The 27,990-nt window shown below is 35.1% G+C and overlaps 1 protein-coding gene and 1 long non-coding RNA gene across 7 annotated transcripts in view; one reads left to right on the top strand and one right to left on the bottom strand.

The window, feature by feature from the left end:
- Positions 1 to 27,990, bottom strand: part of LOC149738905 (spectrin beta chain, non-erythrocytic 1-like) — a 38,897-nt gene that overhangs the window by 10,213 nt on the left and 694 nt on the right. For 2 of the 6 annotated variants that reach the window (XM_089874890.1, XM_089874894.1), the window contains exons 3-37: positions 23,036 to 23,134; positions 22,771 to 22,971; positions 22,204 to 22,376; positions 21,693 to 21,865; positions 14,892 to 15,043; positions 14,370 to 14,543; positions 13,905 to 14,077; positions 13,489 to 13,604; positions 12,754 to 12,866; positions 12,020 to 12,149; positions 11,469 to 11,644; positions 11,034 to 11,192; positions 10,620 to 10,637; positions 9,461 to 9,624; positions 9,001 to 9,139; positions 8,661 to 8,814; positions 8,072 to 8,316; positions 7,447 to 7,647; positions 7,034 to 7,153; positions 6,704 to 6,757; positions 6,357 to 6,484; positions 5,885 to 6,015; positions 5,261 to 5,390; positions 4,674 to 4,902; positions 4,123 to 4,320; positions 3,889 to 4,008; positions 3,439 to 3,636; positions 2,880 to 3,173; positions 2,619 to 2,753; positions 2,082 to 2,291; positions 1,691 to 1,856; positions 1,250 to 1,400; positions 844 to 952; positions 453 to 592; positions 90 to 228 (exon numbers count right to left, since the gene is read on the bottom strand). In XM_089874890.1, coding sequence (XP_089731016.1) covers positions 90 to 228; positions 453 to 592; positions 844 to 952; positions 1,250 to 1,400; positions 1,691 to 1,856; positions 2,082 to 2,291; positions 2,619 to 2,753; positions 2,880 to 3,173; positions 3,439 to 3,636; positions 3,889 to 4,008; positions 4,123 to 4,320; positions 4,674 to 4,902; positions 5,261 to 5,390; positions 5,885 to 6,015; positions 6,357 to 6,484; positions 6,704 to 6,757; positions 7,034 to 7,153; positions 7,447 to 7,647; positions 8,072 to 8,316; positions 8,661 to 8,814; positions 9,001 to 9,139; positions 9,461 to 9,624; positions 10,620 to 10,637; positions 11,034 to 11,192; positions 11,469 to 11,644; positions 12,020 to 12,149; positions 12,754 to 12,866; positions 13,489 to 13,604; positions 13,905 to 14,077; positions 14,370 to 14,543; positions 14,892 to 15,043; positions 21,693 to 21,865; positions 22,204 to 22,376; positions 22,771 to 22,971; positions 23,036 to 23,134 — 5,412 coding nt within the window. Of the gene's footprint in view, positions 1 to 89; positions 229 to 452; positions 593 to 843; positions 953 to 1,249; positions 1,401 to 1,690; positions 1,857 to 2,081; positions 2,292 to 2,618; positions 2,754 to 2,879; positions 3,174 to 3,438; positions 3,637 to 3,888; positions 4,009 to 4,122; positions 4,321 to 4,673; positions 4,903 to 5,260; positions 5,391 to 5,884; positions 6,016 to 6,356; positions 6,485 to 6,703; positions 6,758 to 7,033; positions 7,154 to 7,446; positions 7,648 to 8,071; positions 8,317 to 8,660; positions 8,815 to 9,000; positions 9,140 to 9,460; positions 9,625 to 10,619; positions 10,638 to 11,033; positions 11,193 to 11,468; positions 11,645 to 12,019; positions 12,150 to 12,753; positions 12,867 to 13,488; positions 13,605 to 13,904; positions 14,078 to 14,369; positions 14,544 to 14,891; positions 15,044 to 16,728; positions 16,967 to 21,692; positions 21,866 to 22,203; positions 22,377 to 22,770; positions 22,972 to 23,035; positions 23,135 to 27,990 lie in introns of those variants that run through there. The other 4 variants (XM_089874892.1, XM_089874893.1, XM_089874895.1 and 1 more) reach the window with 4 other exon arrangements.
- LOC149738906 (uncharacterized) lies at positions 17,969 to 19,862 on the top strand. Its single transcript, XR_016384626.1, has 2 exons — positions 17,969 to 18,355; positions 18,669 to 19,862. It is a non-coding gene; the product is annotated as an uncharacterized LOC149738906 (long non-coding RNA).

The raw sequence follows: 27,990 nt of genomic DNA, 5'->3' as shown, positions 1-27,990 counted from the left end.
ATACCATAAAAACGACAATTCCTAAAACACTTCTGATGATGAATACTATATTTTAAGATTCACCAACATAAACAAAACTCAAATCCAACCTTAGCTTTTTCCTCGGACATCATGTAAAGTTCTTGTTCCTCCATCCACGCAACTGCTTCATCAGCATCGAAGAAATATTGTTGAGCGTTTTCCGCTTCAGTTAACTTTCCTTTTCTCTCATCTGCATCCTCAAGTAATCTGCATCAAGATGTTGACATTTACTTGCGTAATGGCATTTCAAGGTCATTTATCCGGGCGTATAACAAACAACATCGCGAAATAGTATGATAAAGTAAAAAAGTATGATTAAAATGAAAAAGCATACTAAGGGTGCAACAAGTCGAAAAATATGATGTCATTTACACTGATGAAAGGTAAATACACAAAAATGACCAAACAACCAAATGAATTAGAGCCCCCACCTGTCCCACTTCTCCTGCAGTTCATGACACTTTTCATTTATTTTATCTACATTAGGATTGTCCTCGGTTGCCATGGCTACCCCACGATCGCATACAGCGACCACTAGTGGCTCGTGTGCCGTGAGTTCACCTCGTAAAGCCTGGAAGTTAAAACATTTAAATATAAAAATAAATCATACAAAATAAAAAAATAAATAAAAATGAAAAAAAACACAAATTCTAGTTTGAATAAAAAATCTAATTAAAAAAAGTGCCCTTTTTGACACCTACACAAATTTGATCTTTTAAAATAATTTCATGCCACACCAAACCACATTAGTGTAAAAATACTATTAACCAAGTCATTTGAATGCTTTTTTTAATAATCATCTCTTTAGCAATATTGACTTACCTGATGTTTCTTCTGTAAAGCTTGAACTTCCTGCAAGGAGCTACCAAGCTCATTAGAAGTAGCTTGTGGGATTTTCTCATCAATCCATAATTTCTCATCTTGTACATCTCTGTGTAATAACAGAAGTATTGAAAAACTGTGACTTAATATAAACAAAATATAGCTAGTAAGTTATAATGGGCCAGCTCTGGGCTAAACCGCAAGTGCAAGTCCCATTGCAAACCTAAGACCTTATTTTCACCCATATGGAATACACAGTAAATTACCAAGGAAAACCAAATTGTTGTTTTAGACATTTTAACTGTTTTTAATTTATTTAAAAAAAAATTTCGCCATGAATCAACTAACAATTTCAGGTAAAAAAATTGGCAAATTTTAAGATATTCTTATCATATCAAAAACCTACCTGTAAAACTGATGGAGTTGTTTGCTGTTATCAAGAGCATTCTTCCTCTTCTCAAGAGGTTCATCCAGATCCTGGATCCTCCGTTTGATCTTTGCTCGCTCCTCGTTCATCGTATCAACATCCTCGTCTCCCTCGGACTTCAGGACATCAGCTGGATGTTGGAACGTGATGAATAAGGAGGAAAATATAAATTTTAAAATTTCGTCATTAGACAAAATAAAAGAAAAACAAAAATTTGACTTTTAAAATTATCTCGAAATTATATAATCAGGTCCAAATTGACCTAAAATCCACAGAAAACATTTGTTGCATTTTTTCAAAAATTAAAAAACATAAATCTCTAACAAAGTTGTTATTAAATAAATTAATAAACATTACCAATAAATACCTTACATTTGCTGATTTAATAAAATTACAGTGAAATAGTTTTCATATTCTAACCTTGACTCTCAAGTTCTTGCACCTCCTGTTTCCGGACTTCGATTTCATCCTGATGAGCAAGATGATCTTTGAGGAGGACATTAACACTGGCGAGATCTTTTCCAACATCATCGGAGTTGAGTTGTTCCTCCATTTGTGATGCAAACTTCTCAAGATCTTCACATGTCTGGATGAGAGATATTGATAAAAAAACAGAATAAAGATTAAAAAAGTTCTTAAAAAGGTTAAAAAAACAAGTATGTTCTTGAATTAGGAAAATAGCCTCAAAAAGTTCAATAAATATAGCTTTAATTTAAATGGAAAATAAAAAAAAATTGGGGCAATTATACTCAATAAAGCTATGGCTTTTTTAGTTGTAATTAAAAAAATAATATTTGGGAAAGTACATTACCTGTGAGAAAAGTTCCGCTTTGTGAGCTTCAAAAAGCGTTTTCTCCTTTGTTTTAGTGCAACTCTCTAGCGCTAACCAGTGCTTTCGTAAATCATCGAGTCTGGTCTCTATTTGTTCTCCCCATTCAGGTTTCGATTCCGTAAGTGACGAACCTTCTTCTTCAAGTCTCTCCAACCGATCTTTGTTGGCCGACAACTCGGCTGCAAACGCCTTCAAATTGAAACGACAAAGTTAGATTTAGGTGCTACAAAAACGTAATGACTAAAATCAAGCCAAACAAATTTATTCTGTTTATAGACGGCATACTTTTAAGATGCAGGCGAGGCAGGGATGGTAAGACACAACACACATTTCTATAGCACACCCTGCCAACCAGGGTTTGCCGTTCTTAATTCTGTTTATTTCACTTAAAATGGCACCATCAGCCTCTTATTTAAATAAAGACAAAACTCCTGGTTATAACACCAAAACAGCAGTTTTAAATATTTCCATAATAGTCACATTTCTCATTAATATTTATCACAAGTTTTAACATACTTGATGTTTCTGCCACTTAGAGTGAAGGTTCCTTGCATCATCATACGTGGCATCTTTAGCCGTCAACATCTTCTCATTCACCCATTCACTCAGTTCATCACAGTCAGCTACAAACTTCTGCATTGCTAGATTCTCCTGCATGAAAAGTCAAGTTTTTAGCTTTACTACTCAATTGTTTTTATCTCAAAACCTATCAAAACCTATTATATCCAATTTCAAAGGCTCTTTTCAAATTCAATTTAAAAATATATAATGTTGTACCCGGAGCATTGCTGAAACCTCCTCTGCCTCCTCTTTATTCTTCGCTCTTCTTTCTGCGATCTTCTCAGCTCGCTCCTTGATCCGATCTGCAGCATGATGACTTGTCTCTTCATCAGAAAGCTTCTCTGCATCGCGGAGGACGGACTCGATCCTCTCATCTCCGCTTGCCATAGTTGCAACAAATGCCTCGTGCTTTTTTAGGACTTCCTCAGCGGAGTCAGGAGTCGTAGCAGCCGCAGAGGAACGACGAGCGGTCTCTAGAGCGTACTCCTGGTTGGTGAGAATTTGTTCCGCCTGAAAAAAATCAAATTAAAAATTTAACTTAAACATTTTTTATATTTAAACCCAATATAAATATTATTTAAAATAAAGCACCTAAAATAATTATTAAAAATTACAAAATAAGTATAAAAATTTGTGATATAAATCTGAAAACAATTCTGGCATAAATTCTAAGATCACTGGTATTACTACTGAAAGCAATTCAAATACTTTTGTAAGGTAAGTGTTTTTGTTAAGCATTTTATAAACAAACACATGTGATCAATTGCTATTCTACCTGTTTGCAGTCACGAATGAACGCTTGATATTCTTTTGCTTCTTTAAGGAAATGGTTTCGGTTTTCCCACATTTTCTGCAGCTCGTCCCAACCTTGGTCAAGAGCTTGCAACCTCTGTCCAAGGAACATGTATTGAGATTCATCTTCACGACCAGCAGTAACTTGCGCTCCAGTTTTCTTGATTTCTTCGTAATCAGCCTAAATGTGGAAAAAAATGCGGTCAAATAACTTCTTTTTTTTTAATTTTGTAGAGAAAGCATATAGGCTCAAACTTAATAGATATATGCACTATTTCATAAACAGATTTGGTCTTAATGACTGTAATAAATTCTAAATACAGTGTTGAAATTTTTGAGTTAACCATCTACCATGCTAGTTCTGTCACTATCAAAAGTTATCTTAATTGTCATTTAGCCCTCGTGTTAAATAAAAAAAAAATTGCATTTTCACCTCATAGTTGTCAATCTCAAGTTTAATAGCTTGATGCTGTTGAAGAAGTTTCTCAGCTTCTGGTAGAGATTGTGGCATGTCTTCAGATGCTATCGTGGTTTGTGTGGTTGATAACCATGCCTGGTAAGTAACAAATCAGTGAAGTGTTTAGATTAAACCAAACTAATAATTTTATGATATAACCAAAAACTTGACAAACTACAACAATTAAAAAAATAAATAATCTCATATTACCTGGAACCGATCAAGATCTCGAAGGAACTTCTGAAGATTCCCCGCCTCTCCAAGTGAGTCCTCTCTCTTCCTTAACATGTCTCTCAACTCCTGCCAAACCTTCTCCATCTGCTCAAACTTGCTCCTGATCTCATCCGCTTCCTCTGGATGCTCGTTTGATAAACGCTCAGCTTCATCTCGCAAGTTGTCCAATTTTGCCTAGATGAAGAAATCAATTAAAATATAATGATAACAACCAAACTTACTATTTGTTTTAATTGTTGAACTGAAACTTAAAATTGTTAAAAAAAATGGTTGAAATTTTCAAACTTATTATCATTTTTTTGCAAACTTGAAACTTAACTGCTAGAAAATTCTTTTTGTTTAAAAAATGTTAACAAATTTTACACCATGTGTTTGCAAAATGACAAAACAAATACAAATTTAAAACAACATTAGAAGAAAATTATGTTCTGTGGTAATACAAGAGGTTTATCTACAAACACTCTTAAATGATCTATTACATAACCATAGATACATTACACAAACATACACAACCACACTTTACATACTTGTATAGCAGCAAGATCACGTTCCATGCTCGAAAGCTTCCTCTGAAGAGCAACGACTCCTGCAAGATCTCGATCTGTGAGCTGATCCTCGGCTCCGGCTGCGAGGACTCTTGCTTTATCTTTAATCCAGCCCTCGGTTTCCTCACATTCAAGTTTGAATCCATGCAACCCTTTCGCTGAAGATAAAACTTCACGTCTTTCCTCAAGTAATGCTCTTAACGCGTTCCATCTGAAAAAAAGTGTTTTAAAATTTTACTCTCAAGAAAAAAATCTGTTCAAAGATTTAATATTTAGTATTCTGTCAAATTTTTCAAAAAACAGTCACTTTTTATAGTGAACTAACATATTAAACAAATAAATATTAAAAACAGAAACAGTCTTTTATACTGTAAGTGGCTAAAAAATTCCTAAAAATGTTTTCCATAAAAAAAAAAGTGACAATACATTGACAGCGACCAATTTGTACAGTTAACAAACATATTAAACAGAAAATATTTACAAAATATTTTACTTTAAATGACTCTAAAAAAATTATTTTTACATTTTCTTGACATTTTTTTCTGACATACATGTAACTGATCCCTTACTTGACATTCATTTCATTTTGTTTTTCTGCCACATCATCTGCATTAGGATGTTGTGTTTGTACAAGCCCACGCCCCATATGGTTCACCACTGCAACTTGTGGGGCAAGTTTGTTCACCTCGTTCTCGTAACCTGGGGAGTGTTAGGAATGGTGAATAGATAATTAATAGAATTGTAAAGCTAGGTTGATGTTAAACATAATTATATAGTAGGGTGGGAAAAGATAGGACACCTTTACCTTTAGAACATAATATTCAAATATCCTGATCGTGTTTTACACAATTAACAATGGTCTGTGGAAGTCGTGAGGATACGGTTTTATAATTCATTGAATGTTCTTTGTTTACTACCAAATGGAAAGAGAAAACTAAATGAAAAGGTGTCCCATTTTCCCACCCTACTGTATGTAAAACACGGTCCCTTTTCTGTAAAAAGTTGGCAATGGAATTTTTATTAAAAACTTGTTAACCGCTTAAAAGAGGAATGCATCTATGTACGTTAAAGTGCAAATGATAGCCACAACATTCATAATGTTCTTTTAATGAATGGAATAAGACCTCTTTCAGTTGATTAGGCTCTAAAGAAGTATTCCCTGTGCATCTGAGTTGTGTTTAAACATATCATACCTTCAAATCTATGTTGTACAAGTTCCATATCTTCAATATTATCAGGAATCAACATATTTTGTAAAACTTGTTCCTTCTCGCCAATCCAAGCCAACACTGCATCAGCTTCGCCATAGAATTTGTATAATGCTCTGCAAAAAAAGGATAAATGAACAATGTTACCTCAATTTGGGTCAAGAATGCCCTGCTATAATGCCCTGCAAAAAAACAACAATCTTTTTGGAAGGAAAAAATAGATAAATGAACAATGTTACCACAATTTGGGCCAAGACTGGTAAAAATGCAAATACTTTGTCATATAAGAATGCCTACTGAAAAAAACATACCATGTGTCTTCGAGACCATTGAAAAACACTGGTGTTACTGCAGGTCAGCCTATTGCTATAATTTAGCAATAATTAAATAAAAGGCCCACTCAGCTTTTATAACCAAAATCACTAAAACCTTTGTCCAATGTATAAATAAACCTTACCTTGCATCAATAAGCTTCTCCTTTCTTAACTTTGCAAAGTCAAGAAGTTCTTTGTACTGAGTATCCACGTTTCGTAATCGTTCTTGAACTTCAACGGATTCACGGTCTTTCTCATTTAATCCATCAGCCTGTAACAAATTTGACATAAATTCAATATGCAATTAGTCATTAAAATGTTGTATTGGAAATAAGGAATACAAAGAAAAAAAGAATATTAAATTTAGAGTAAAGATTAAAATTCATTATGCAAAATGTCAAAAGGTTCTACATGCCTCTGTTAGGAATATATACAGAAAGTTAAATTAAGATTATGTAAAAATTTAAATTTAAGATTTTTTGTATCCTACCTCATCGTGTAAAGCTTTGATAGCTCGTTCGTATTCCTTCAATTCATCTTGAACCTGTGGTTGTGTTTGATTATATGGGGAAAGATAGATATTTTAAGGTCAAATGTCTTTGTATTTATAACTAGAGTACCAGGTATCAGTTTTAATGTAAAATGAAGTTGTTTTTTATTAAACAAGCGTTTATCTACTAAATAACGGTTAAAATAGCTCAATTTTCAACTTAAACTGAAAGTACTTTGGAAAGTGTAAATTCTAAAACATAGGAAAAAATCATTGTTTTCATAAGCCAGCTAATTAAACAAAATGATCATTACAATAAACGATATTGACCTGTGCATGTTTCTTGAGTAGAGATTGCACTGAAGGTTCATCCCTACCACAATCATCAGTAGATACGATACGAAGTGTATCAACCAACCATGTGTCTACGTCATCAGCATCAGCGTAAAACTAATCACATATGTGAGATTGTGAGTTTGTGATTAAATTTATAAAGTATTTTAAAATTTGTACAAAAATACTTTTGATTATGTTATGTTCAATGAAACTTTTGAATAAATTTGTTTGAATAAATTTGATCATATATAAAGATGATAAACATTTAGCCACTAGATCTAACAATGTACAAACACATTATCTAGTATTCTAGTATTTGTGAATAACCAGAAGAAAAAAAAAAATTACCCAAAATATAACTTTAAAGTGGTAAAAGATACCCAAGATGGCAGAGCACATATTCACACCTGGTAAAGTTTGTTTGCTTCCTTGAGCAACTCATTTCTTCCATCAGCTAACTGCTCCAAGTTCTCCCATTGTTCATTGATGTCCGAGATGTGCTTCTGGATGTCCTCGGATGCAAAATGATCCTCCTTGATCAAGTCCTCACCCACAGAGATGGTGTTCGCGAGCATCGCTTTACGTCCTTTCATTTCATCTTCCAATGCCTGGTGGAGCAAAATAAATAAATAAAAAAATAATTGTTTTAATAAAAAAATTTTTTTTAATATGTATATAACAGAATATTGTTTACAGAAACAAAAAAACTTGATAAATTGTTATGATATAAAATGGTTGTTGCATTTGCTATATATATGAGAAGAAAATGGGTAATTTCGGAACAAATGCAATTTTCAAATGGTCAAATGTTATAATTTTAGATATATGCCCCTCTAAATAATTTGGAATGGTAATTGCTGCAGGAAATTGAAAGACAAATAGTTATTCATAAACTTATGTAGGACAAAAATTTCATGTCAATTTAGAAATTATCTTTGTAGTTCTGTCACTTCTGTGCACAATTTGGCATCAAATTTACAAACAAAATAAAAAATACAGAAAATTTCCATTCCAGTAATCTACAAGCCCCACCTTTTGTTTAGTAAGAAGTGAATGAACACTTGTGAGGTCCCTTCCAAGATCATCAGAGTTAAGAAGTTGTTCCTTCTCTTTCACCCATGCTACTTCCTCAGCCATGGTGGCAAAGAAATGATGCATACGACGCGACTCATCAAGTTTTGCCCCTCTATCTGCTGCTTGCTTGCATAGTTCATCATATGCTGTGCGTACACCGGTCACTTTGTCTTCAACTGCAGATGGTTCGCACGCAGAATATTCTAAAATGAGGAAAAGTATATAATATAAGTTTGACATATAAAAATACGTACTTGCAAATTTTAGGTATGTAGGTAAGAAAAAAGTCTGTTTTAACTAAAAAAAAATAAGAATGAACCAGATTGCAAACAGACCAACAACTAACTGTTTTAATTAAAAGGTTTAAATTGTGAAATAACTTTTGATGTTTAACAGATATTGGAACATTAACAGATGGTTTATTTTAAAACTTTTTCTCTTTCTGTTTCTAATGATACAAGATATTGTTTCATTTTTTTTAACATGTAAATATAATGAACATAAATTGTTAAAACAATTTGACATATAAAATGTAACACTGTCTTACCATCTGTGGGTTGCAAGAATTCTTGACTTTGATTTTCAATTGCTTTCACCCTATCCCCATGCACTGTGATGTCTTGTTCCAACAACATGTGTTTCTGTAATATATCCTCTACCCCCATCAAGTGTTGGCCTAAATCCTCATTCGCAAGTTGGCCCTATGTAACAAAGTTTAGTTGATAACAAAATAATTTGGAACAAAAATTGTCACAGTTTATAAATTAAAAATTCAAAAAAATAAACAAAATCTAGGATATGCAATCTGATAAGAGTCAAACAAAATTTAACAATAATGACAAAATTCTACATTCTGTTAAATTGGAACAATAGAAAAAACAAAGTACCTTCATATCATCCATCCAATCAAGTAACGACATCATTTCCTCAAACATTTGTTGCAGACGAACATTTAGTTCCAATCTTGACCTTCGACCTTGTAACAACTCAAGCAAATATTCCCACAGTTGAAGAACATTGTCTTTTCTGTAATGATGAAATGAAAAAAAAATATTAAAAGTTTCAGAATCAAAATGTAAAATTGTTCTAACTTTATGCACATTTTTCATTAGTTTGCAACACTTTGATGTCATTTGAGGTATTCTGTAAATGTATGCTTTGGACTAGAACAATTTTAATTGCATATCAAATTGACATTCTGCCTGTTTAGAACTAGTACAAGTATTATTTCCTATCTGTAGAATTAGGATTTTTTTTAAAAATATTCTATATCGTACTTAAAAATACTAAAATTAAATTAAGACCGTGACATAAACCAGTCCACATAGAAAATACCAGCTCTTATACCTCTCATTAACACGTTTGATGTCATGGTAATCCTCCCTTTGTAATTCACTCGCTACATCCACCACAGCTTGTACTCGCTCCTCGTATGCTTTTACATCGGTTTCAATCGCTTCGTGCTTCTTCGTGGCTGCCTCCACTGCTGGAAGATCGCCTCCAAAGTTATCCTGGAGGAAGAGGAAGGTGAATTAAAGAACATGGATAAGAGATGTAAAGAAAGATTTGTTGGTCAATTTAAAACATGTTTAAAAGTAATATGTATTTAGTGTTAAAAATTATGTGTGTTTTACTGCCTATATTTTTCTATGTGGGTAAAGTCTTCAGGCAATAAAAAACAGGTATTTTGGGTTGGAATTGCCATGAACCCCACAAAAAAACTGTAATAATTGATACAAATATCATAAAAAAAAACAATGTGTTTTAGCTGCAAAAGTTATTCCGATAAGTATTAAAAAACACATAGTATTATTATATGACATATCATTTGCTCCAATTTTAAATAACATTGGTTAAACTTTGGTTATAAACTAATGTAACATTTCTATATTTCATTTCATAGACATGCTGTCAGTTAGGTAAGAATTTCAACTTTCTTCGATCTACTACTTTCAGGAACATAAATGTTGCACAGGCTTGTAGGATATTTGTTTTAGTAGAAGTATTGAACAAAGAAAAGGAAACAAAAACTGTAACCCAATAATACAACATAGGTACAATACTAATCATGCAAACGAAAAATACTTTTATCAGAAATTTTTTGGTAAAAGTTGATATGAAGAAATAAAATAATAACTGAATTCAACTGAACGAACATTTACACATCATGGCCCAATTACCTTTGAACATTTATAAACAAATCTTAAGTTTTGGACAAGTTTTAATAAAATTATTTAAACTACAATACACCAAATAGTTGCTGTGTGCCTATTTCGATTTTAATCTGCTGTTTTCAACTTTTTTTATTATTATTTTTTATTTTAATTTGCTTTTTATACTAAGAAGCTCCAAGGGCAAAAAATCGCTTGACAAAAAAATGTTAAAAAAGGGGTCACATCCGGATAAAGAGTAAAGAAGGCGGTAGTTGGACCAAACTTAATTTAACTTATTTTATAAGAGGTAAAATATTAAACATAAAACAACAGTTGACCATGCTTTAACCTACCCATGATTTTTCAAATTCCTTGCGTGCAAAATAAAAGTCATTGTTATAAACAATAGTTTGTATTGTGATCAAATAAACATATTTAATGAGTTAGATTGATGAGTAACAAAAACAAATAAATATGAATCATGTTTATGAACTAGGTGAACTATGACCAATTGACAAACCATTGATTATTATATTACTTATCAAAATTAAAGAAAAATTACATTTTAGGCATTTTAATTAACATTTTTTGACTATGACCTTTAAAACAATAAGTATAAATAGAACACTAAAATGTAAGTAAAAAAATCTATTCAAATCTTACTTGACAGCAACAAAAAGAATAAAATTCATTAAAAACCAACAATTTACACATTTCACTATTTTTGTTCATTAGCTACAACGATAGAAATATCATAAAAATCTCACCTGCGTCACTAGCTTCTGGTTTTCACTTAACCAAGTTTCACGCATGGCTGCTTTTCGATCAAACCTACTAGCGAGGTGTTCCAGACGTTCTTGTCGAATGAGCTCATTACGTATTGCAAGTTCACGACCGTGCTCAGCTTTCTCAAGTTTTTCCCAAGCCTAGAAAGAATAAGATTGTTACAGTATAGAATATGGGCATTTTTAGAAAGTATTTTACGAATATGCATTACAAGCATAATTCTAACAACCCCAAAATTTACTATTAACATGTTGTGTAACAAAAAACAATTACTGATTTTTCATGAATAAAGGCACAAAAACAAGATACAAATTGTTTTATAAATAGATACTAGTACTAGTACCATTGTCCATTATGCATTCCAATGGACCAAAAAGCTTTAAAAACATTACTAAAACATATAGTAAGAAACAAACCTTGTTGATATCTGACACAAGCTTTCCTTCCTTGGGCATGTAAGGCTTTTGATTATTTGCCCTCATCTTGCTCTGAAGAGTGAAGAGGAGGACCTCCAAGTTTCCTTTCTCCTCAAACTTCTGAGGTTTTTCAGCGGTGCGATAATTATTGAACGCTGTCAGCTGTGCACTTACACCTGGGGGTGGGAATATAGGTTTTTGTAGTTCACATCAATGTTAAATTGTACATGTCTATAACATGGTGCAGAATTTACATAATTAGATTTTTTGAAATAAACATTTTTGAAAATGGTCACCTCAATATTATTTTCATGTAAAGCATTCAGAATTTTTTTTAACATCAAAACCATAATTGTAAAACATATAGTTTTTAAAATCAAATATTGTCTAAATCCCCCAAAAGTTGCAAATTTACAATTATTAGGCCTATAACCAAATGATTAAACAAATGCACACACTTATAAGCCCTCTGTACCATTACAAATGAATTTAGAATATTTTGCCTTTTTTGTCCATTGTTCATTAAATAGCAACCAACAAACATATCTTACCAGTAAGGGAGTTGGAAAAAGTTCTGTCATTTAATATTTCAATTGTTTGTTCGATCCATTCTAACAAGTCTGATGCGAGAGTGTCATATTTTTCAACCATCTTGTTGCTCTCCAATGCACTGTCGAGCACCTGGGTAGTCGTAAAATTTATATGAAAATCTAATCTACGTAGGTGAGGTCCTGCAGCGTTATATGCCATGGGACCTGAGATTTAGGAAAGAGCCTGCCCGTTTATCGGTTTTATTCTTGTTCTTGAATGCTGCCCTAGGTCTATGGGAGTTAAAATCATTTTACAGCATTTCGTTTTGATGTATGTTTATTTGTACAAAGTGGATAGACTGTAGTGTATAACTTTAAATCAAAGCACAGCCAAATCTGAGAACTAGAGCATTCTATTTTGTTTCTGTAAGGGAAAGAATAATCAATAACTGCACTTTATCAATAGAAGCAACAGTTGGGATGTAAAGTCTTTTCACTGCAGCGTTGTATACAACTTTATAAAGTAATAAAATAATATTAGGTTGGTTATAAATGGAGAGATATGATCTAGCTATTTTATATAACACCAAAAAACAATCTCCCACAAAGTTACATACAGGGTAACTTTTAAGCTGACATAATGTGTATGAAACAGAACAACTGTGTAGGAACTAAATCGTTTTCAGGCCACGCGAGTATGAAGTAAGTTACGATCATTCATAAACACATGTGTAATATGAATTCAAATGTTGTACCTTTCCAATTCTCTTCCCTTCCACAGCAATGGCTTTCATCTTAGAGAAGTAATGATAATAAGTGACCACGTATGTGATTATTGATTTCTCGTCGGGTCGCTCCACAACAATATCTGCCATGGTGGGTAAAGTATATTTTTAAATAACAATAAAATTTGTATAATTTTGTGCGATTTTTGTATAATATTGTGTGATTTTTGTATAGTACTGTGTGATTTTTGTATAAAATCCTGTGTTTTTTTGTTTAAAGTTGAGTGTTTTTGTACAATATTGTGTGTTTTCTGTATAATATGACACGACCACCTGTGTATTTGAACTTTCTATTAAAGAGCGTGAAAGTTTCATAAAAATAGTTACAGATTTAAGTATATTGCATTCAGCCATTTACCATATTAATCAATGAGGTTTCCTATGTAAATTCATATAAAATTTATTGCTAGCTAATATAACAGTTCATTTTGGGGGAGATTTTAACATTACATAAACTCTTTATTATAAACTAAACTAAAGGTTTGGAGAAAGAAAACAAAAACGGTCTAAGTCTATTTAAAGAAGCATTGAATTAAACAGAAGCAAAGACCACGTTGGACCTTTTAAAACACCATGAATTATTTAAACTCAGACAACAACTGCACCCACAGTGCAAACCCAAAGTATATAACACACAAGCAAAAAGCAATGAACTTTATGGGCTTATATCAAAAACTCCAAAACTAAAGAAGTAAAAAAGATTACCTTCTGGGTCAAGAAGTTTAGTGAGACCAAGTTGTTGTTCAGCCACGTTAAAAGCATTTTGAAGATTGTGCATCGCATTTGATTTCTTCAGTGAATCGTAATCGATCAAGTCAGGACTAAATAATAAACATAACTCAGTTATTGGTCAGATACCATATACTTTATCCACAAACTTACATGAATACATCCATTACAACAACAGATAACCCACACCCACTTCGAAGTACAGAGTGTTGGGCACCATATAACGTAATTCTATATAACAGAGTTTTTGTACTGGATTGTAGTCTTAATTACAATAAGTCAGCTTTACTTGGTTTTGAGATAATAGACTAAATGCACAAATACCCAGGTTCCATGACACCCACACTGTACACATTTCTGACACAAACTTGCACATTATATACAAGGCATACCGATGCTTATGGATGATTGCATTGAAAGCAAGTCCATCCCTCCAGCTTGTATTAAAGTTATGAACATTAACATTTGCATAACCAGCTGTTTTCATCTGGCACCATAGAAGCAAAGCATCTTTAGCAGAGCGAGTCTCTCTGTTGTCCTCAGTTTCTACGCTGATGTCTTGAATCTGTAAGATAAAAGTTTCATTTTTTTTTTTGCAAACCAAACTTTGTAAAAAGGTGGTCCACATTTTTAAGACTTTGCCAAGAAGTTTGACCGTTTCAGGTGAATTTTAAACCACTTGGTAAAAATCTCTGGACTAAAAAAAGAAAATATGTATTTTTAGTGATAGGTATACAGCTTGGCTCTTTGGCAGATAAAACCACAATAGTAGCTTTACAGCTTGGCCAAGGCATATAAAACCACTATAGTAGCTTTTAGTAAACTAGAGATTAAACTAGATTTAGTTTTTCACAAACCTGGAATCTTAGAATAATTGTCCAAATCAAACCAAGAATAAGTCGGTGGTTGCCGTCGACGATATCATGTGATCCCATGTTCTCAAGGTGAACCTTCTTACTTTTAAGAAACTGTAGAGCTTTGCCTGTGTTTTCAAGGCAGTGGATTCGCATCTTGCCGCGAGTGGGTTTAGGCTAAATGGAAAAGAATGTATTAAAAACCATTGGGCTATCCTATACAGTATACATGTATTGATAATGCATTGAGCATTTGAGCTACCTATGTATTTTAATGCATTGAGCTGTACTATAGGTATTATAATAATTTGGTCTTTACATGTATTAGGCTATGTAAGTATCTTTGTATTATAATGAATTGGACTTTACATGTACTGGACTATGTATATATTCTTGTAAAATAGTAATGCATTGGGCTATACATGATTGAAGACAAAATATGGGGATAGGGGCATGCAAAATTTAAAAAGGTGGGTTGTGTGGAGATATACATGGCATGAAAGAGACTAGGTTTATAGAACTCACAAGTCGTTCTCCTGAGAGGATCTCAAGGAGTTTGATGAGGGATCTTCCATCTCGGAGGTCCATGTATAGATCCTGGATGCGGCATGAGACTCTCACTAGATGAGAGTTGACCCATTTAGTAAAAGTCTTCTTTTGTACGGCTTCTCGCTCATCTGAAAGGAAAGAGCATAACATGATGGACATATGACACTAAAGGACATTTGAACCTATGGTTAAGATATGCTTTACATGTGTTATATCGTGTAAACATACACTGCTTTGTTCCAAGAAGCAGAATGTAACAATTTAAAGAACAATAAATAACTGTAAGACAGACCAGTGTTTTAAGCTGGAGTTACAAAGGTTGTGATGTATTGTCATGTAAAACTACACCAGTGATAATAATGGGGGTGTGGTGGCAGTTGGTGTAAGGAAGAAAAATGGATACAATTGTCATTTAAAACCACAGTCATTATGCTCCAATGAAGGGTGGTGGTTCTGTGATACAGACACGCAGCGTAACTAACTTAATTGGATTGTGATTTCCTCTCTTGTTTGTTCTACTTATCCAGCTTAGGAGCCTCACCTCATATAACAACACTTGTACAATGTTAAACAATGGAAAACACTTCATAAATGTAAAGATTGAAGCAATTTAGTTTTTGAATGGAACACATTAACATATCTGCATACAACTAATGTAACTTTCTATCATTTCAAGTCATGTCGTGATACAGGTTAATATATCTCACAGATTTCTACATTGTTTTTACCAGTAAACAACTATAAAACTTTTTTCTTTGTATGGTCACTTTCGTGGGGGACATAAAAGAGCAGTTCATATATTATGGCCTAATCACGTTTTATAGTATGCAGTAAATTCGGCAGTTAAGTAGCCATGCATAATTCAGTATCTTTACAACCAATTAGTTGTTCTGTCAATATAAACGCCTTTCACTATGAAGATTAATCGGCGACAATTAGTACGTCACAAATTTAAATGTAATTGATTACATTAGCTCCTGCACAGGTGCGGGAATAAGGTATATGTTTAAATTATAAACGACTGCTTAAACCAGGCGGTATAATTCCCGCCGAAAAGCAAGTATTACGTCATCTGTTGGGGTAAGGGTCGCCCAGTCTATTGTCGTCGGCTGTTACTTATTAACCAGAGCAAACACTCTAATATCAGCGCGATAACGTGACGAAACGAGCTGTTCTTTCCCAATGTTAAAACGTGGCCAAAATCGATGCTGTGTGTTTTGTAATCGCTCTGTCTGACGCAACTTTCAAAATACGAAATATATATTGCGCTGATTACAAAATATACCCACACTACTACTGTTTACAATTTGTGTTAATTGAAATTATATTCAGCAGTGAACATTTTCGCATACAACTTCGTCATATGTGTAGTTTAAATTCTGACTACGCAAAACACGTAACGCCCTGATTAAATCAATGTAGAGTTCAATCAGGAACGTTCTACGAACGGGCTTGCTGTTAATTATCAAGGGCGATTAATTCAATCTCGACCAAAGGAATTAATAAATTGATCAACGATAGGAGAGTGAATATACATCGTACGTGACCGAGACCGGTTTAAACTGCTTTGTCCCTACTCGTTCTCAGTTTAAGACGTAATACATGTATACGAAATGAGGCATAGTTTATATCCGTTTTACAATCAAATCCGTAGATTCAATCGTAAGGGTATTTTCAGACATTGGCAACTTTAAAGCTGCCGTACTACCTATATGTATTGCTTTCTACAAGGCAAACAGGCACTCGTGTATTCGATTCGGTTCTGTGGTCGGGAAGAACACTCCTGTCTGACAACTGACTTCCCTTTGTTTACCTTTGAGTTGTTTTATACGACCGTCAGCCGCCGCGTAGTTGTATGTGGCTGTCCCGGGGTCCACAAACACGTGACTACCGCTACGGGGTCGGGTGGGGTTGCTGAAACTTGATCTTCGGGGTGATGTTGGGGCACTATCGTCATCCCCGGAGGAAGAGATTGATCGGATGGAAGAATCTCTTCTTGACATGATGATGCGTTATATGTCCGATGGTAAAATCCGAAATCCTTAGTATTTCTTTGCAGGTAAAATACAGTTTTTCAAATCCAGATCACCAAGCATTATACTAGACTTACGCGAAAGCTAGAACACGTAATTGTTAGGACTTATGCTTAAAACTCAAAAACGGTCAGTGACAATAGTTACACTAGTAATGACAGGGCTATGTCAGTAATCTGGGAAAGTTTATAAAAGTGGGTGCATCGTGCCTACAAAGTAGAGTGGGCAATGGTGGGGAGAGCTATCACAACAAAGTTGTTTAAACACTGCCTGTATACGCGGGAATTTTTAGCGTTGAGTAAAATTTTTCGCATTTTTTTGGACGCCGGTAAATGCGATACCTCAAGGCAGGTGAACAACGTAATAATACAGATTACACTTGTTCACTTCCGTAACACAAAACTGCGGCATATGTTTCGTTATGTTTAAAATCCGCTTCGAACGTTTTATTTTATGTAACGCCTGTGTGGTCGGTCAGAGGGCCTTGATCATGGAAACTGAGAACGAAACGGCGAGGCAGCGAAGAGCTACTCAAGTGCAAGCTGAGCAGCCGTGTTCTACTCTTGTCTATGCTTAACCACTCGCGCCGAAGTACCATTGGCTGGGTTAGAATCACTACTCTTATATGCAACTGCAATAACCTAGCAATGGGTAAGGCGTTGTAGAAGTTTAATTACAGGCGACTACGTTGGCCAATATAGCGCCGAAAGCTAATTTATCAAAACACTCAGTGGTTCCACAAGTACCCACACAGGAAGAACCCATGGTAACTATACTTTGTACTTGGAAATGAACATGCTCTCCTAAGACGCACTATATTATGCTGACAATTAACTACGAGCTTGAATAATAGATTAACAACAAACATAACGTACCTGTCCTAAATAAAAGATAATGCATCTGAAACTGAGTCTAAAAATGACACTCGGCGGTTTAAGAGACCGCATAGCTTTACAACTGGTTACTGGTGTTGTTAGGCAGCGGTATTAACGAAAGAATCGATCACAAATCGAAGGGCGCGCTACGAAACGTACACAGGCGAGCAGGGTGCCGGCACACACGCACGAAATTAGCGACAAAGGGTACGACGGCGACACCTTCGCGGGACAATAGGCAGAGCACAAAACAAATAGAAGCTGGGAGCAAAAGAGTTGAATTTCTGTGTTGTTGCTTATCCCAGCACACAGTACTCGAAGCAACAATGGGTGCATTGCGATTGCAAAGCTACTGTGGTGGAACGTTGTTGGGTTTATTTACACCGGGCATTTGTCCAGACTCTGCGGTATTTAAACGATTCATCGATGGAAAGATAAAGTTTAAGTCGGGCCTGAGCTTTGTAGGGTGGATGAAAAGAGTTTTGCTCTACGAGGCTTCGAATAAAATGCACCAGACATACCGACGACGCAGGTAATCTCAAATGAAATTTCATCATAGGTGTAATCTCAGTGTAAGACCAAAAGGTTATTGATTGCCGGTTTTATGCCGAGTACTAAAGATGCTGATGCCCAGTATCGCATGCTGTATACTACAATTTTGGTAAAACCCATTTCCGGCGCTAAACCAACTGGATTTTTAAATTAACACATGTGTATCGTAATGGCAAATTGCGCAGAACCATGCATTTGCCCGTATATTACTTTTCAACATGCGAGGGATATAGAATAACGGTGGCGACGTTGGTTTTATTTTAAAAGGGGATTAATTCCGTTTTCTGTTTCAGGAGATGGAAAATTGGAAAACGTTCCATGTGCCTGATTTCAGACACTGTATAGTTTACAGTATCTAGCGTAGGCTATACGATACAGTGTATACGAATCATACGATATGGATATAGGTTGGTGAAAAATAAAATAAATTTTAATCACGAAAAAAACGCAATCTTTCCTGTAGTAAAACCCTCATGTTAACAAATATAAGAACGACTTGCTATCCTGAATTTGGTAAGCGATTCGTCAACAAAAACTTTTTTCTGGCAAAAAAAACGCTGGAGTGGCTATGCTGTATTTGTGGCTTATACCTGACACACCTGTTGTACGCGACTGTACAGAGCCGGTAAACGTAATTACAAAGCACCCGTTCACGTATCGTGCTCCGCGTTGGTGATTGACTTATTCAAGCGCACGTAGCGTGACCTATACGAAAAAAACGCGGCAACAAAAGGTGGCACGTCACTGTGGTTCGATTCACTGTTGTGGTGTAAACCACTTTACTTTTGCGCCGATTTTGGGTGTAGTGAATGAACACAGAAGCTAGTGGGAGAAAGCGTATTTAGGATTCCAAACTAAAAGCGGACGGAGGGTCCAGCACGTTCCAATAGTTCGATATTCCTACCATTTCAGTGAACGGCCACTTTGGGAGACTCGTGACAGATCGAAATATTGATTGTCCTCGGAAACAGAGCGGTGTACAAATAGTGACAATTGATATGCTGTGGCCGAAACACACGTCGTTGCCAGAAACGAAATAAAATCGACTGTAAAATACACAACTAGGTCGTATGACGATATTCCGGTGTGAGGTGGTCGGATTTACGCAGTGATAGCGTTTACGGTAAAACTGTAAAATCATTTTCTCCTATTTCCAAGCGCCCATAAAAACTCACTAGCTAAACTGAGAGACGCATAATTAAATTCAGACTTTGCTCCTGGACTCCTGGACCAAGCTAGCACGAAGAGCGAGCTGCACAATACTGACAATTACACTCCGGAGCATGAGAACTGTACGTGGATACGACCGCAGAGCAGTAACTGTGTATACAGGGTCGATGTTTGCGATCTTTTCCGCTAATTGGAAGATCTCTGACGTTAATTATTACCACGGTTTAACACATCTTGCCCACAGCGTTGCGATTTTTTTAAAGCTGAAATAATATATTAGGAACAGAACCAATAAAATAGCTTGAAAGCTACAGGTATATACATGCTGCTATCATTCACTGCTTTTACTAGGCAATCCAGTAAATTATCATTATTAAATAAAATTTACGACTGCCTGTGCTATATCACAAAACACTTTTCCACTGCTACGTGCTGTAAAAACTCAAACACTGCAATAACAGCCCTTTGTGGACGTTTTTTTCAAATCAATAAACCACAACTTTCTATCACTAAGCTCGCCTGTCGCAGGTGCCATTATTATTCACGGCGTATGTTGGAACTATATTACATGTTATGGCTCCTCAATTAAGACGCCTATTCTGTCGGGTTGGGCATTAAGATTTAATCATTAACTTCGGTGCTCGATAACTGGTTACTCGATAAGAGCGGTTTTCAAACAATAGCAAAGTAAACAAAGATACACTCTGCAGGCTGCGTGTGGTGGTGAATCGGCAAGCGGAAAATATTAACGGGAATATGCGAATTAAGTCAAGCGAAAATAAATCGATCAATATGGGTACATGTACTAGTACTAGTACTACATACAATTTAAGCAACGAAAAAAAAACGATGCACTTTGGACAGTCGAGACGTGAAGAACTTGTTGATCTGTACTGACATCTAGCGGTTACGAAAAAAACGCAGCATATTCTTGGTAATTAAATACGACACAGATGCACTAGACCGTATGTGGTCAAGTGTAAATCAAGTCTACTTGTGTAATTATACACTTAAATAACCACTGAAGTATACGGTAGTCAAGTACGCTTACCTACACCATGTTTTGTTGAGTCAGTTAAATTATAGAGTTGTGCTATTACTTATTTGGTTCTAATTATAGCACCACTGAGATTTTAGACATGATGGTCAATACCATTACAAAAATAACAGAACATATGTAATCATGTATACCACAATTGAATAAACGTTTTAGTATTACACACTTTAGTATTTGAGCGGAAGATTCGTATTTTATGCAGCTAACAGTTTGTATGTGTATTTAGGCTTGAAATATATTTCAAACTACGCTGTACAATTATTGTATTAAATATAGATCGTCTGTAATCTCAGTGACATGCCATTTTGCTCATAGCTGCTTATTATGTATATAGCCCTTTATAGAATAAAAACCAATTTAGACTCCCAGCAGGTGCAGACTAACGATGATTTAATTACAATAGACTAATATTCTTTAGAATTACTTCCTGCAAGTTGGTTATACAAGTAGCAATCAAAACTGATTATGTTAGGTGCTTGAATTAGAGCTAACATCAGTACGGTATAGACCTTTCTAACAAGCTAATCCAAAATACATCAATAATTCAATGAATACAGATTCAAAGGCAGCATTTGCTTATTAACAATTTATGATCAACTACAAAAAATTGATGCGCATGGAAGTACAAAATTAATGCTGACTATTTTAAACTACAACAAACTGTATATTTCATCTTAGGTATAATAAAATATTATTTCATATTCGACTTTTCATACACTTGACTGAAGAGATTGAAACGCTAACAGTGACTGCTGTCAATTCAGTTGTCCCAGTGTTAAGTGGTTATAAGTACTAAGCACACAAAGGGGTGTTCCATGAAACAACAGGATAAAGAGCAATATACATCAAATAATACTGACGAAAATCACATACAACTCTTATATCGTAGCATGGGAGAAGACAGGACACCTTTAGCACATATTATCCAAATTTTTTATGTATAAGTCATACGGATACGATTGTATAATTCCTTGAATGATCTTTGTTTACTAGTAAATGGGACAAGAAAAACTCAGAAATAGAATGAAGGGGTCCATCTTCTCCCACTCTACTATATACAACCAATCGAAAACTTGTACATACAACACACCTGCAAGAGCCTTTATCCTGGATCGCTCAAAGAGGCGGGCAGAGCTGTTATCGAGATCCGTCTCCTCTTCTTCAAATTCCACATCTTCCCAGCGTTTATCGATGAACTCTTCCATGTCGTAACTCTCATCTTCTCCGTTGTCTGTTGTAGATGTTCTTTGGACTGCTGGTTGGCTGAATGATCAGATTAGAAAAAATATTTTTTGAAAAGATTGACATTTTAAAACCATTATTTAGGCCAGCAATTTTATGTATATTTGTTAAGCATTTCTTAAGCTTCAGACCAGGTACATGTTGAACGCAACAACAATCTTACTAAACAATAAAATTCAGATAAGTTGAACACTGTACAGGGACGTAAACTGTTACAAATAATTTCCAGAGTAACTCACAATTAAAAATAAACCAATAATAAATATATATGTGTGTGTGTATTTTTACAACAAAAAAACACAATACATATTTGAAACAAATAGCAAACCAATTATCGTAAAACAATTTGGTAATCTTACACTGCAGCATGAGCAGAGGTGATCTCAAATTTTCTTCCATGATGAACTTCTCCTGCCATGGTTGATTGCTCCTCTGCTTCTACACTTACAGCTAGGTTGTTGTTAAAGTTATCTGGACTTGATTGGCACTTCAGTACAGCCTCGTTATCCAGACGATCAGGGTACAAGGACTTCTGATAAAAATACAAAGTTTCTATTCAGGTTTTAAGACATATCGGAATAAAGGAATGTAATTTATTTATAGTCGCATGGCGGAGCAATGACAGTCATTAATTTGTAACATAGGTTTTCTGTTTCTTACACCTCATGTCTGCTTAATATTTACCACTCTTGTAACCTCGTGGGTAATTATTTAAAGCATAATATTCAATACCGCCATTAAAAAAGAATAACAACAGCTTAATATGTAATCTTAAAGATAGTCAACGCATGTGTGTAGATGTTATTTAAATAAATGCCTTTGACAAGACCAAAATAGAATTCAAATTACCACTTCAGAAAAATTTAAACAAAAAGGACATGAATAAAAATAAGTCTCCTGGCTGTGCCACTGTATATCTCACTCACCTGAGTTTGATTTGGATCCAGCGAAACGGCACTAGATGTGGAAGTTGACCCAGATCGATGAACAACCTTCGTTATTTCACCTTGTTTAACCAAAACTTGCTCTGTGATAACTCTTTGCTGCCTAACAGTGGTGGTTTGCGTGTGAAACTGACGCACAGTCGAAGAATCGTTTCCAAGAATTTGCTGATTTGAAACTTGGATCTAAATGAACTTAATTTGTAAGAAAAACCACCTTTAAACTGAGGTGTCACTCAAAGCTACTCACTGTTTGGTAAGTTGTGCTCGGTTCACCTTTTACTACATGATAGGTTGTTGTGGTTTCAATATTTCCTTCCTTATCTAAGATAGTACTCGATTCCTGCTCCTGAAATTTGAAAATATTAAAAATGTTCCCATAGTAAGCCATTCCAGTAAATTGGATAATGGCAAAGTTCACACACAACATGACGCACAATTACAATATAATATTTCAGCGCTTTTTCCACAGTAATACTAGTACTTTGCACTGCTAAGAGCATTGTAACTTGTAAGTAAGCTTTAGAACTTGACAGTTCTTTGCATGGAAGTGGCGGCGCTAAGCAGAGCTGATTAACCAGCTGTTATTTATTGTATAAGCCAACATGTTAGTACTGTAGTTATCACTTAAAGAGGTGTTAGCTGCTTTATTAGCAAACATTGACTTATTGACCTCAGACAAACTTGATGATGTAGCCATAGGAAGGAAAAGGGTTATATATTATAATTCTTTTGTAACATGACCTATATTATAAGCTATATAATACTTCTAATATAGTTAAACCATTACCCAATACAGCCATGCAGATGCATACATAATCCATTACAGAAACAAACATTTATATCACCAATAAACATTAAACATTACCCATGGTCAACAAAACACTTGTAAATCAACAAAACTAGGCCAACTACAAAAAAACCTAATAGTGGTTAACAAAGGAATCTAATTGGCCTTTTTAATTAATGGAGCAGTAACTGAATGGCAGCATTGCTTTGCTGGCCTGGTTAAGAAACAGAAATGCCAACTGCTGTAAATAATGTTGTTCTCTAGGGAGGTGCAACTAGTTTTATTAGATTTACTATTATATTACTATCATGAACCATATCACCTTATTGTATGGCAACTGTGACAAGGAATATTATAATATAATGTCAATGTGTAATTGTAATGCTATTAAAAGGGTTTCATTCTGGGAAAACAGTCTTCAAATAAAAGCTGGTAAATGCATTTTATAGGAAAGTTCTCATTATTAAACTGAAATATATATTAAAGTGTTTGAATACATGCCAAAACAAAGCCTTTATATATATACACTGGGAAAGTTTTAACAACGCTTTAGCAACTGTGGACTCGATGGATTGACACGTCATAATACACGCGAGTTCAACTAAGTTCAAAACTAGAATGGCCGCCCAACTGGAGTGTTTCAATAGTTTGAAACGAGATTGCTGCTTAGACTGCACCGTATACGCTTGAGTGGCATTTTGCATGACGTTAGTTATAATACGCGACTGTTTAAATTGAACGGTGGATTGGTGTTTATAGGAGTTACGCACAAAATCAACACTCTACTTCCAGACAAACCAAGCTAATTCAATTACGGCAAACTCGCTGGCAACTGGCTATATATGACTTAAAACGAACGATAAACATTCGTCACGTCGCGTATTTAATAATTTAATTTGGAAATGAAGGTTGCTATAACGGTAGCTCGGTAGGAATTGCGGGCTACATTAGATGGTTTTGTTTGCGAACAAAATGCCTGATCGAAATTCGAGATTATTTGGTGCTAACAGCTGCACGGATTCGTGGCTTTGTAAAGATTTCGAACGGCTTAAAAGAATCTTCAAAGCAAAACAGCTTGAAAGGTCTTGGCCGATTATATTTATCCAATTGTTTTCCAATACCTCAGAGCTCAGATATCAGGCCGGTTTCGTTATTGCGCTATGCCTATGGCGAGAGTATCGCCTATGCACGCACGAGCAAATGATCCATAGCAGTTTGTCGACACGCATTCATCAATATTTCAGGCATTCCACGCTGATGGTGATTCAATACATAGTTTCGGAGTGTCTCTCTTGGGGCTGGAGTAATGTTGTAGACGGCGTTGCTTGGCGTTTAACACAAGAATCCTTACATACAGCATACTTAAACCATTGTTAAAGTGTACTTCACTACTTCGGTGTTTGGAATTTCGAATTAACAATAAACGAATGCATCCAATCGCTGTCTATTGTTTAAATCTTCCTTTAGCGTTCAAATACGTGCACCGTGCATTACTAAAATATATGATAAAAGCTGTCCAAACACGTGATGTCCATTCAGAAAGCGATATTTTAATCGTTTTAATGCATTAACATTGTGTACTTCAATTGCTTTTATATTATCTATTAGTACTATGTTTCTAAAATGCACTTGAACCGACAGTTAGTCGCACTCGGATAACTTCTTGCCTTGTGGTCAGGTGTATTGAGTTGTGCACGTTTTACGCTTCAGTGCCGAGGTAAACAAGTGCTTTGTTACAGCTTCGGGAACGAATTTTGAATCGTCTTGAATTGAAGTTTATGGCTTATGGGATCGTATTCGTCGTCACCAAAACACAGACGGGAGTTTGAAATGATAAAACGAACACACGGCTTATCAAACTAAACGATTGTACTAGTTTACAACATTTTTTGTCGAATTGCAAATTTCGACAAACATTTCGTTCTGCCATTAATATTAAAAAACAGCGCCTTACTAATTTAAAACTTCATAAAAAAATACGACAAGCAATTTGTTCCTTACAGAATAACAATTACCGAACGTAATTGTGTTTTATACTTGATAACGCTAGCGTAATTGGAGTTACTTTTGCGAAACATGAATGTATACAAAGTTGGAATCTTAAAAATTTGAGGATCTATCTTTAACGTTGACTTCAGTTAAGGCCTGGGATTTCCACGATCAGACAACTTATCATTACGTGACCTTCTTATCTAAGTCAAAGGGTGAATAATGAACGGTAAAGCCACACAAGAAACAAAACACAAGGGAGCTTTTAAGGTATCTTAACAATTAGCACACCATAAAATTCTGGGAGAATAAAATTACACATTGTCAGAGTGTCAGATCGTAATCGTATTAGTAACTAGCGTAAAGGGCGTTTAAACTGGCATTGGATAGCGATAAAACACGAATTAAATGTGACTGTTTTTACTGTGTAGCTTCATACATATTGTATTTAATATTTATATTATATCAAATCAACTAAAAACCTAGTAAAATGTGACGGTTTTTGGCTGCCAATTTAGCCCGAATTCATTATTGTACATTATGACACAGTTGGAACAAGAAAAAACGTTTCGTTTGGTCTATTGTTGTTGAGCATCGATCTCACATCAAGTTACGTCACCGATAAAGTGAAGTGGGGGTCACGTGAGAGGCCTGCATTATTCATAATGCGTACAGCAAGGCAGTGGGAGTGGAATGCTATGCACGATAATGCCAAGTTCGAAATTCGACTTGTGAATGAAGGCGAAGGGCACGACTCATTTTGGCATGCTTTATATGACAACGGATATTATAATATAATACAAGAATATGTATTACACACATGTGACATAACGTCTGGTCGTAGTGCAAGTTACAAATTATTTCTCTGTGGCATTAAATCCATACAACGCACTGTGTTTGGTGGACCACAAAAAGCAATGAATATTGAAACGACCGATGGCAAATATTTGCTAAAGCTTCTTCATATGTAAAGCTATTAGATTCCGTTTGCTGACTCTCCAACAACGTGGACAGAAAGTTATGGAAAGGGATGTAATACCACGGTATTTACAGATGGCAGAGCTGGACATGTCCTATATATAATGGACAAAGCCTGGAATGCTAACTGCGGTAATTTTAAAGACTATTTTTAAGATATGACCGACCGTCGGGAATGTTAAATTGGGCACTGGCGCGTGGAGGATACGTTTTACCGAAGATTGAATATAATTTGGACGATAAATTGGACGATTTATACACACTCGACGATAGATAAAGTGGTGTTGAAATGGATTTAAATCTGGTTTAAAATAATGGATTCGTCCAATGCACATCAAGGCGGTGTTTGCACCGCAAACAAACACTGAGTTTAACTGCCTTGAGCAATTCTTCGCTTCGATTCCCCGCAAAGCAAGCAACTGAAATTTGGAATTGATCGCAGGCAAATATACGCACCCTATACAGCGGAAACAATCTTGACTCGCGTGTTTGAAGGTAACGAACGTGTTTGAACTATACGAAATTGACATTCATCGTATGAAACCGGTCTAGCTTAACTGATGGGCTTGATACTGTAAGCAGCGACACGGACGTTGTTTTGTGATATTTTGACGTGAATAGGGCTGCCGGTTACCGTGTTATCTCGCAAGGCGTAACCGCAATGGCGAACACATATAGTTTGCTGGAAATCCTTTTTCCGACAGACCAGGAAGCAATAGGAATTTGTATACGTTTAAGAAGCAAATTTTTTCATTGCAAATCATTGATTAATATTGTAAAAATGACCGCTATTGCCAGTTTATAAGCAACCAAGTAGAAATTCAACTTTGTCAAATTGAAACTAATCATGCAGTAGACAGGAATATAATGTTTATAGAACAGCCTATACCAGCTGAGGCATCAAGGTTGTACTTTCAAAGACAATTAAGGATCTTTTCCCGAAGGATCAAGGCTAAATATCATATACATGACATTTGGAGAACACTTTGTGCAGCTTAAACTGGCTTCCACTCCCATGCCAATACAGGAAGTCATCTAACTTTAATGGCACCTGCTTTCGTTGTGGACCACACCATGCTTTACATTCAAATGCAGTCCACCATAAAATGAGGGCCTTGAAAGTTATGGATAAGTTGTTTTGCAGCTGACACGCATAGAGTCATTTAGAGTGAATTCAATAAGGACCCCACCCAGTCTTAACATTTAACTATGGTAACAAACTAATAATTCGAATCCCTTCTACAATTTTAATGAAATTCGGTTTTAAATAAGTTTCTGATGCTCTACAAGAAATTAAAAAAAGATAAAAAAGTACTTTGTACAAAAAACTTTCACAGGGCACACTAACAATACAACACTGAACAGTAACAAATATAAAGTGAATATAAAGTAATACCCAAATACTATATCCTGCAAAACAGTTTAAAATATACCTTTTAGCCTCTAAC

Source organism: Ciona robusta, chromosome 3 (genome assembly GCF_009617815.1).
Source record: "Ciona robusta chromosome 3, ASM961781v2".
Lineage (NCBI taxonomy): Eukaryota > Metazoa > Chordata > Ascidiacea > Phlebobranchia > Cionidae > Ciona > Ciona robusta.
Note: the sequence above shows the minus strand (reverse complement) of the source record. Positions and strands in the feature narration are given on the sequence as shown.